The following is an 11,138-nucleotide window of genomic DNA, read 5'->3' as shown; positions in this document are numbered from 1 at the left end:
GGATTCAGTCATTAATCCCGCAATGCTACAGTGAGATAATAGGTAAATGTGATGTAGACAGCTTCCCAACAGTCAGGATGCCGAGGGTCATAATACTGACCCCATACCCATTGTCAGAATCCCGACAGATTGTGGCGGTAAGTATTAAGGTCCGGGGGAAGAATAAGGTTTAGGGAGAGGGTTAGGCTGCGGGACAGCCTTAAAGAATCTGTCGGGATTCTGACCATCGGAATCCTATACCCAACCCAGGTAAACATACATTGCAATATCTGGAACTAGCATTCCCTTTTTTTTTAAAAAGGAATAGCGATTGGACTAATGGGTAAGTGTAGAGCATTCCTGTTTGTTGCAATAAGGTGGACAAAAAAAGAACTCTGCATCCAATGAGTAGTGTCCTGACAATAACATCTGCACAACACATCCGTCACATAAGTTTTTGGCAATTTTAATAAAGTACAATTATATATATTACAACAAAAAAGTGAAAATAAAAATAAAATGTCATGTTAGTAACAGCATTTGGAGTCTTGATGTTCTTTCGCTTCTGAGGTGTAAGAGGGGGGAATGTTTTGGGATGAGAGGGCTTGTAAAGAAGTACAAATGTGATCTGATAAGCTTGGTGAGAACATCACTGAAATGTGAATTTAAATCAATTTACACAGTTTTTGGATAGTCTTGGCTTTTACCATTTGGCATAGACTAAATAACTTGGTGAACTGTTCTATGTTTCTACATCTAGACGCTTGGTAATAAGTGAGTGACTCTGTAGATGTTAGGCAAATAATCTGCTTATTTCAAGGTGCATTTCTAAGGAGCAGGGGATGTGAGCACAGAAGGGGCAGAGGGAGGAGACACTGGAATAAAAGTGCAAAGATTAACAGTTGTCAAACGACTCTGGTAGAAGAGAGGGGAGGAACCCCAAGACCAACACAAGGAAAGAGAGAGACAAAAAGCAAACGAGGTCTCCGGGGAGGTGGGAGAGGTCAGGAACAGTGGTGGATCTTGACATTCTCAAGAGGTTGTTTCCGAATGTTTGTTTTTCCAAGCTAACCAATAGGAAGCATCTCATTGCTAAGCACACGGCCTCTGGCAGCTCACCTGTCATGCGCTGCGTATTAGCAAGAACACCCGGCATCGCTAACCTGCGGCTCTTGGGCTTTGTCAAGTTTTATGTCAATCACTGGAGTGCAGGAGGTTGAGGAAAATATGGAAATATATATTGCAAAGGCAAAATTTATTGAGACCTTTAATTAAATAATGCTAGAAGTTTGAACATAAGTGTGAATGGGGCCAGATCAATTTCTTTAATCTTGACTAAGCCTATTAAAATGACCTATATTGCTGGGATATTGTTATTTTGTAGCAGGGATATTCAACATGAGGCCCTCCAGCTGCTGTGGAACTGTACATACCAGCATGCCAGCCACAGTTTTGCTCTTAAGGTGCCCATCCACTAGACGATTAAGTTGAGCGATTGAACGATAACAATCGTTCATAGATCGTATGCAAATCGTCTAAAACGACCAGCAATGCGCGTGCCCGCTGGTCATTTAAACATCTATCATCGTGCAAACATGCTGGTCAACCTGACGATAACGTCAGGTTGAGCATGTTTGCAGATGATTGATGAGCTTGCACTGAACGACTGCTCGAGTACAATGTCGTAATCGTGCAGTCGTTTTCATGTTTGCTAGTGGATGGGCACCTTTAGACTTAAGGCATGCTAAAACTGTGGCAGGGAATGCTGGTATGTATAGTTCCACAGCAGCTGTGGCACTACACATACCAGCATTCCTACTGACTAGAGCAGCGTCTCCTAGTCCTGATAAGGCCTGCTAACATCTAATTGGTGCTCGGGTGTAATAAATCAATTATGTGACTAATTCACTGTTGTGCTAATTCTATTTCCTGTGAGGAGCCCTGGAAAACATGCACTGTCAGCAGTCATTAAGGACCATAGAAACACTGCACTACACTCGAGTAACCCTCATTCATCACCCTTAGAATATAGTGGGTGTAATAGCTATAACTACCCAAGGGGTTCCTTCACCTTAAGGGAAAAAATATCCAATCAGAAAAGGTACCATGATAATCCATATGGAAAATGAAAATGGATTGCCATAGTAAATAATCATGAATTGCAGGTATTTTATTTTATTAATTTAAAGAGTGATGCCGCGTATCCACTAGCAGATATTAATGAGCGATTGCACGATAACGACATCGTAATCATAAAATCGCTCACTAGTCGTGCACTACAATGTCGGAAACAGCCAGCGATACGCGCTCCCGCTGGTCGTTTCGACTTCAATCATCGGCTGAACATGCCGATAACGACAGATTGACCATGTTCAGGGATGATGGAGGGTGCCTACACTGAACGACTAATCGTTCAGTGTAGGCAACCCTGTCTGCACATTGCTGCAATAAACATCTGAAGTTGAGCTGCTTTATCTGGTTGATACAGCCTTTCTCCACAAGAGGGCACCATTGACTGCAGGACAAAATAAAACTTTAATTCCTAAGAAACAGGGTCTCCTATTTTTGGTTGAGATGATTTGTACACAATATTTGTATTATTTTTCTCTCCTTATTACACCAGCTCAGACGCATCACTGTCGATCTACTTTGGTAAATGATTGGATTACTGTAAGCAAGATGATCATACGGAGACCAAAATAGTTTTCTAAGTACAAAAGAAACAGCCCCAATCTGTCTCAGCTGAAGGCAAGTTACAATATGAAATGGCTCAGGCTAGCTGAGAGAGGGGAGGGTGGATCCAAAGTACCTGGACCTGGGCCTTTGGGACCAAGCAGTGGTGGATTATAATGGGGGAGCTGCCAGGAGCTTAGAGAAGAACAACTGGCTCTCTGGTGACCCATCAGGGCTGACCTAAAACTTTATGCAACCCCCAAACATTATCTTTACTGACTCTATGATTATTATTATTTTATTTCACATTTTCAACTAATTTTCATCACTCCATCAACTTTACCTTTTAACCTCTATTTTGCTGGTTATGTCCTGCAATGGGACATTTTAATGTATATCCAATAAAATCTATAATTTTTTCATTACAATTTTGTGCGCCATGTGATAGACACACCTGTTATTCTCTTTTTTGTATTTGTCTCTATGATTATTAATGTACCATGCACAAGTTAAAGACACCAAAGGTTTCCAATTGTAAGACACACTCCGTTATCAGGAGACCCTGAGCTTGAATTCCTCCATACCAAAATAAATGTTCTTTCTTATTGAAATGTATTTATAATAAGCAAACAATATTAGTATAACTGGCAGTATGTGGTTTAAGCATTCATACTTGTGTAGTTTAAAGGTGCATACACACACAACGATTTTTTGAACGATTAATGTTAAACGATATCGTTTAACGATAATCGTTTGGAAAAATCGTTCACTTTCTGAGTCAAACGATGAACGATTATTGTTCATGCGCGTTCACGTTTGTAGTTCAGTCAGACTTGTCAACTCAACGATTTTCATTAAGTTAATATGCAAAAATCGTTTGTAGTTCATAAAAATCGTTCATTACATTTGAATGAACATAGTAAATGAACAACTTTAGTAAACGATTTTAGTTCATATTTTCAAGGTAGAAAATCGTTTACTAAAATCGTTCATTAACTCAATCGTTGTGTGTGTATACAGCTAAAGGAATAGCATATTCCCTACTGTGGATTATAGGGTTATCTGCTGTCAATCAGGAGTTATTATTTACACTACGGCAACTGTTATATTACCATCAGTGCTGGATTATGGGTGGGACGGTCTTCCCAGGGTACTTACGGGCTCCCCCCCCACAAGATCAGACTGACCCACTTCCTGAGAACAGGTACCCGGCTGTACCTGTTCTGAGATGTAACTTGTAGAGCGGCTTCCTGCTTGCAGACATGACGTAACACTTCAGGGAGCCGATAGCTGCCCTGGTCTCTGAATACAGCAGCACCGTCCAGAGTAGAGTGTGCCACAAAGTCAGCAGGAGCCCTCCAAAACAGGGAGGTGAGTAGCACTGGCAGTGGGGATGTATAATGTGGACACTGGGGCGCTGGGCATAATGTGCATACTGGGGGCACAATGTGCCATAATGAGGGCACCAGGGCCGTATTAAGGTGTAATGTAATCTGGCTCTGATTACCATTATGTAAACACACAGCTATACTGGCCGTGCCCTGTTACAGTTACACACATATGGGCTCGTCATTATTAATGGCTTTGATTGCATTCCGAAAAATGCTACATGGAATACAGCCACTGGGATAGCGTAGGATACAGATCTCTATGTGGACAGCATATGTGGCACAGAGGTCGAATAATCTCTAAAGGTCCTAGGAAAGTGCAGTGCTGTTTCGTCAATCTTAATGCATACAGTATGTCTTTATGGCGCAGCTAATGGATCTGTGCACTGGCTTAAAGGGTGGAAAATGCACATCTTCTGAAGGGTTGGGTGTAAACTTGTAGCAGGATGGACTTGGACTCGTTCTTTCTTTCCACTATGTCCCTTTACTGTACTGTCAGACATGTAACACTGCAAATGTAGAAACAGATTTTCGGGGAAAGTTCTAAAAACCAAGATGTGGGTATAACTATATACCCCTAAATGCACTAGATGGGGAATTGTAGACATGTGGCATATAGAAAGGCTCGCCAGCCTATATGACACTTTTACTTCCATTCTCCAGCAGTTCTACTAATGTTGTGTCCTTGCAGAATGCAATACTAGAACCTGATCCAAGCCTTATATGACTAGGACATCGGGGCAAATAACTAAAGACATTATATAGCGAAGACACAAAGCCTAAATTCCCAGCACCAGGTCACTGATAAAGGATACTGCCATCCTTGCTTTTCTCCTCTGTGCACTCCATGCCAGGCAGGGCAGAGGCTACCCGACGAAATAGCTGGAAAGGAAAGCAGATTGCAGTTATTAAGCATCAATGTAGCTGACCTGCATGTGGCTTGTGTCTAGAGATGGGCAAAACTATGCTGAATTTAATAGACTATGGGGCCTATTCATCATCGATAAATGGCCCGGTAACCATGCAGAAACACCAGTTTCCGCATATTTTAGTTACCGGGCCATTCATCATCAGGGGTCTGATAGGAGCCCTTGATATTCAGCAAACTCAGAAAACTGAAAGTTTTCGGGGTTTCCTCACGTGAACAAGCGCCATCTTAGGACGGCGCTTGCTCTCGTAGCCCCGCTCCTTCCTATGGGAAGGAGTTCCAGGGTTGTGAAGAGGGATCCGAGCGGATCCCTCCGCCGCCTTTTCACGGACTCCCTGGTGGCTGTGCGCACACGTGACCTTGGGCCGAGGAAGTAACGCAAAACTAACCGAGAGGGCAGGTGCTTTTCAGAGCATTGCTACAGTGTAAACTATCCCCCGCTGCGAGTTGGAAACTTAAGTATCCCTCGCAGCGAATTCAATACTCCATCATCGGAGGCCTTACGACCTCCGAATAGGCCCTTTAGGGAGAAATTTACTAAAGTGAGAGTTTTTAGAAGTGGAGATTTTGCTCATAGCAACCAAACAGATTCTAGCTATTATCTTCTAGAAGTGGTAGTTAAATGTTAAGTAGAATCTGATTGGTTGCTATGGGCAACATCACTTTTAAAACTCACTTCTAAAAACTCTCACTTTAGTAAATAATATACCCCTTATTGTTGGTGAAAAACATTGGTCACAACTTGACAAAAAAAAAATCACTTAACAAAGAGAATCAGACTAATCATAGTGCATGCAACATAAGCGTGCCAATCTGCCACTCATTTCTCTTGGCCTGAACAGGAGGGAAAATTTGCGGTTGTTCTCCGGACCTGTCAAAAGCACAGACTACTCCAGGGCCGTAACTAGGGTAGTGTGACCAGTGCCATGGCACAGGGCACCGCAGGGCAGGGGGCGCTGTTTGGGCCTGTCAGTTTTCCTGTTTATTATCATTCTCACTTGTAGCTTCCTCTTCTTTTATCCCCAGCATCTCCTGACCTCCCCTATCTCTTCCCTGGCCCTTCCCCATAATGCCATGGGCCTTTTTCAGGTGTACTATCTTATGTCTCTATTTAAAAAATGGGTGGGGGGGGGACGCCACTGCTCTCTCTGGCACAGAGCACCAAAAAGTCTAGTTACGGCTCTGAACTACTCTACACGTCTACATTGGGTACTTTGCTGACTGTACAGTGCGGCAACAACGTCTGATATGCCCTTTATATACACTGTACTTAGGAGTAGAGCCGTAACTAGACTTTTTGGTGCCCTGGGCCAGAAAGAGCCTTGGCACCCCCCCTATATTTCAAATAGAAACATAACGCACGCAAAAAGGGGCATGGCCTCATGGGGAAAGGCCAGGGAAGAGATAGGGGAGGCCAGAAGATACTGGGGATAAAAAAAGAGGAAGCTACAAGTGAGAATAATAATAAATAGAACATTGACAGGCCCAAACAGCGCCCCCTGCCAGGCAGTGCCCCGTGCCATGGCACAGGTCACACCACCCTAGTTACGGCCCTGCTTAGGGGCTGATTCAGCATTGCATGTATGTGCAATGCCTAACGCAGATTCCCAATTATCAAGTGTGTATACCGGGTCCTGTGTGATCGCACGTAGCCCCTTCCGTGCCTCTGCCTGATTGACAAGCAAAGGTATTTAAGGAGCAGGGTGGGAACGGCCGATGTTCCCGGAAAACGGGGCGTGTACGCCCTGTTTTCCTGGACAGGCAAGTGGCTTTGCAATTCCGATCTAAGCTGAATCACCCCCTTAGTTATTTCAACTCTCATGCTTTAGGGAACAGGAGATTTGTAGGCTTGTTTCAAACTTTCCACCATACCCCCTTTTCTATTCAGTAATGTAATCTCTGTACAGTAATGTAATATTAATGTCATTCTAATAACACATATACTGGCGTAAAAAAAACCTTATGACTAACTACAAACCCAAGAGGTGGCACTGACTGTCACACTTACTGTTCACCCCTAAGGGAAATGCAAATGGGTAAGCTTCAGTAACTTTATAATCTCCATTTACTGCATAGCTGCTAATACTGCTACCTAAGGGTACTAATCTGCCCCTCCCTTTAGACTGTAAGGGGTATATTTACTAAAGTGCGGGTTTTTAGAAGTGTTGTTGCCCATAGTAACCAATCAGATTCTACTTATCATTATAGTTAGAATCTGATTGGTTGCTATGGGCAGCAACTCCACTTCTAAAAACCTGCACTTTTGCAAATATGCCCCTAAGCCTTAAGGGCAGAGCACTTTTTTAATGTTCTCTACTTCTAGCACTATCTGTGCCACAATTACACCTCTCTGCCCTGTCTCCCATCCTCCACTAGTGACTCTGGTCCTGTGTGTTGACCCCTGGCGGGCGGTTCAAATCCTGACAGCGGCAGCCCGACAAGGATGAAAATCCTGATCGTCCCCAGTTAAGTATTCACTAACCTATTCTACCCCCTAACCCTAACCCTCCCTTAGGGGTGCCTAACCCTAACCTTCCCCCCCAGTTCATAACCCTAATCCCCCCTCTAAGTGTCTAAACCTAACCCCCCCTTCCCCGCCGCCTAACCCTAACCTCCCGGGAGGGTGCCTAATCCTAAATCCCCCCCGCGGCTGTCCGCGCTCGCCGCCCGGCATCACGTCGATCAGGATGCCGGTCGCGTGTCTTCCAGCATCTGTAAAATGACAGGCGTCTAGATTTAGACGCCTATCATTTAACCCTCGCCGGGATTAAGCAGTCGGGAAGCCGGCTGTCGGGATTAGGTCCGGAAGCTTCCCGACTGCATACCTGTGTGTCTGCCCACTTGTTGGGTACAGGATCACTGAATGGTGATTTGCTTCCTACTACTTCCCCCTCCCCCAAGCGAATTGTCATTGCTTGCTTTCACTAGTTATAATGCCATAATGCATGGCGCTACCCTTCCCCTCACCTAACCAATTAACTCCACCATGCATTTCATTGTATCATTTTGTTATAGGGCCTGATTCAGACTTGTACACAAACCCGATGATTTGCGTACAAGTCCGATAGTGGGTTCCCTAAGCTGCAGCCTGATTGACAAGCTATGGCCTTTAGGGGGGGGCGGCGCTGGGTAGCGTTCCCGAAAATAGAGGGGTTGTTGTCCACATTTTCTGGGAATGCCTTGGCATCGCAGATGAGTCCGCCAATCTGAGTAGCCTTAGGCTTACTCAGATGGCCAATGGTCGTGATGGTGATCTGATTCTGTGTCTTTAGATGCAGCATTTCGGATCTGCAAAGCCGGCAGGAGGCGTTTTTTCCTTCAAATACATCCTGCAGCATTAGCATATTTGCACACAGCAGCTGCGTCCAAAGCTACTGTGTGCATGGACTGATGTTCATTTGTACTGTACCCTGTATGGCGCTGAAGACACGTTGCGGTACCATGTAAATAAAAGATAATCTTACTACTACAGTACAGGTGCGGATCTGCAAGTCCCACCAAATGAGACGTAACACCTGCAGCCGCACATTGACTAATCCTGGTATTAAGAGAATCAGAGCTCAGTGCTTGGTATATATAGGAGACTCTTCTGGGAAGTATTACTTGTGCACCAGAACAGCGCTGCACAAACCAATGTAGAAGACAGAAGAAAGATGATGCAAAAAGGAAAATAGCAGAAGAAAGGGGACAATAAAAAGAAAAATAATTGAAATTGAGATTATTGAAAACAATTAAGTTGTTTTAAAATAACAGGGTGGAGTTGGGTATTTCAGTAGGGGTCACAGCAGGCTCCAAAAGTGCACAATCACCCTAGAGGTATGGTGTAGTCACTTCTTGCGGGTCACAGTCTCTCTGTCTCTTACCTATATATGTCATTATGTACATAGCGTTACATACAGTGCTGTAAAGATATCTCCACAGTATGAACTGAAAAGTTTTACTAGAGTTATCAGCTGAGTTGGAGTCCGCATGTGGGAGACGTATAAGATAAGCTCTGACCACCTGCTACGTGATACAGCTGTTAGTGTACATACTTCTCCATATGGGCGCGTTTAGTATAGTTCCCTATGCAGACTGAATACCTGAGAAGCAGCAGGTGGCTTTAGAAGGCTGACGCCCTGATACGGGAGGGGGTGAACAGTTTTACTTTCTTTGAAAATGTACAGACAAATTGGGGGAGATGTATCAAGCAGTGTAACGAGGGGAGAAGTGGACCAGTGGAGAAGGTGCCCATAGCAACCAATCAGCTTCTACCTATCATATATATATTGTATATACACGTCGCCCATTTTAAATAAATATACCTCTGGGTAACTCAACACAGGCTATTAGGTGTAACGTACTCTGCATGATTATTCTGGCGGGCTTGGCATACGGTTACTGTGATAGAACTCTGCTGTGACAATATAATGTAGCTCCTTTCCTGGCTAAACCCATGTGAGTTAACATGATTTTTCCTGATTTACAGCTAAGAAGAAAAGGTTACGATTTTGGTATACAGATTATGTGTTAGAAAATATAGTATATACTGTATACGGTTCCAAAGAGGTTCAGGAAGATTTATGATTCTGAACAGCAGGAGGCCAATCATTTAGCATCTACTGTGCATAACTATTACTGTACAGGACTTATGCTATGGATAAGCACAGATAATTATTTTAGAATACAACATAGAATGCTTTTATACACAGTAGTATAATTACATAATTAGTGAGGTCAAAAAAAGACCATCAGGGACAGACTTCTTTTCCCACTCCTGTCTATCTTGACCCATTCCAAACACCCCCGAACTTGTCCCCAACTAATAGACCACATCCTGAGTGCCCCCAAGTGTCAGATGGCTGTACGCTGGAAGAATACGGAACCCCCCTCCTTGCTCTTTATTGCTCACAGAGTCTGGCCTACAAATAGAATACATTTCTAATGTCCTCCATTACTCCCCCAAAACATTCTCAACCGCTCGGAGCTCCTGGAACACTTACTATAAGTCTGTTCCACAACTTCAGGACTAAAGTCATTTTTTTTTATTCCACTCCAGTTTCGTCCAGCGAAGTCGCACTCCTGTCCATCCCGGAATCGGTATGTAATGCCGGCTGTTGGGATGCCTCTTGTCAAAATACCGACAACGGCATCCCGATGGTTGGTATCCCAACAGGGGTCGGGTAACTATACTTACCCTTCCCCCTTCTCCCCCTTACCCTCCCTTCTTGTAGCCTAACCCTAACCCTCCCCAACCCACACCCTAACCCTCCCCGTGCCTAAACCTAAGTCTCCCCCCTTCATGCCTAAACTTAACCCTCCCCCCTTAGTGTCTAACCCTAACCCTCCCAGTGGTGCCTAATCCTAACCCTCCCCCTTAAGGGTGCCTAATCCTAACCTTCCCCCTGTCTAAACCTACCACTCCCCCCCCCTACCCAACGCGGCTAACACTAAGAACGCCCCGGACTTACCTCGTTCAGGCTGCCCTCCTTCTGGATTCCGGCTTCGGGATTAAGATAGGCGTCGGTAGTTTGACACCTATCTTAAGTCCTGTGTCGGACTTTCAGTGTCGGGATTCAAACCAGCAGCATAATAACTACATACCGTTCATCCCTCCCCTTGTTACTTTTTGCCTTCCCCTTTCCCCTTCTGTACTTGACAAGCATCGAAAGAGACCATCAGGACCATCCTTTCCTAAATTCTGGCTGTGTAGATCCAGAGGAATGGAAATCAAACCGTGAGAGAAGCTGCAACCCATTATCCGCACAGAGGGAATGACCCCTTCAATGGAAATCTAAATATACATCCGGATCAATCTACTAATTATACTTACAGATCCCATTTCTGGTAAGAAAGACATGTTATCTATCCTGACAGTCTATTAGCGAATCTGCCATCATCACCTTTCCTGGCAGAGAATTACACTACCTGACACTTACAGTGAAACACCTCATCCTATACTGAGGATAAAACAGCCATCAATGGGTCCCACTGGTTGTCCCCTTTCCTCTTCCTCAGTCCTGGGTATGAGAAGTTTGTTAGGCACATCTTGGTACTGGCCATCATGCTTTCTTACCTGTTTAACATTGTATCCTGTTTTGGCACTTGTTTCAATAAACATGACGCTTAGCTCTTTGGCTCGCTGTTCTCCTTCTTCAATGGTGATCTGCCTGTTAAAATATTAAATGTTT

At 44.2% G+C, this 11,138-nt stretch overlaps 1 protein-coding gene across 1 annotated transcript in view; it reads right to left on the bottom strand.

Moving 5' to 3' along the window:
• Window positions 1-426: 426 nt before the first annotated feature.
• RAB6B (RAB6B, member RAS oncogene family) overlaps window positions 427-11,138 on the bottom strand; it is a 47,003-nt gene continuing 36,291 nt past the window's right edge. Inside the window, exons 6-8 of the mRNA XM_088466849.1 lie at window positions 11,024-11,117; window positions 4,856-4,922; window positions 427-1,180 (exon numbers count right to left, since the gene is read on the bottom strand). Of these exons, the coding sequence (XP_088322975.1) occupies window positions 1,116-1,180; window positions 4,856-4,922; window positions 11,024-11,117 (226 nt within the window). The 3' untranslated portion in view covers window positions 427-1,115. The remainder of the gene's footprint in view (window positions 1,181-4,855; window positions 4,923-11,023; window positions 11,118-11,138) is intronic.

The sequence above is a fragment of the Taudactylus pleione genome, unplaced genomic scaffold, assembly GCF_031769625.1.
Source record: "Taudactylus pleione unplaced genomic scaffold, aTauple2 ptg000066l, whole genome shotgun sequence".
In the NCBI taxonomy this organism is placed as follows: Eukaryota; Metazoa; Chordata; class Amphibia; order Anura; family Myobatrachidae; genus Taudactylus; species Taudactylus pleione.
The sequence above is the reverse complement of the archived record's forward strand: the minus strand, read 5'-3'. Positions and strand labels throughout refer to the sequence as shown.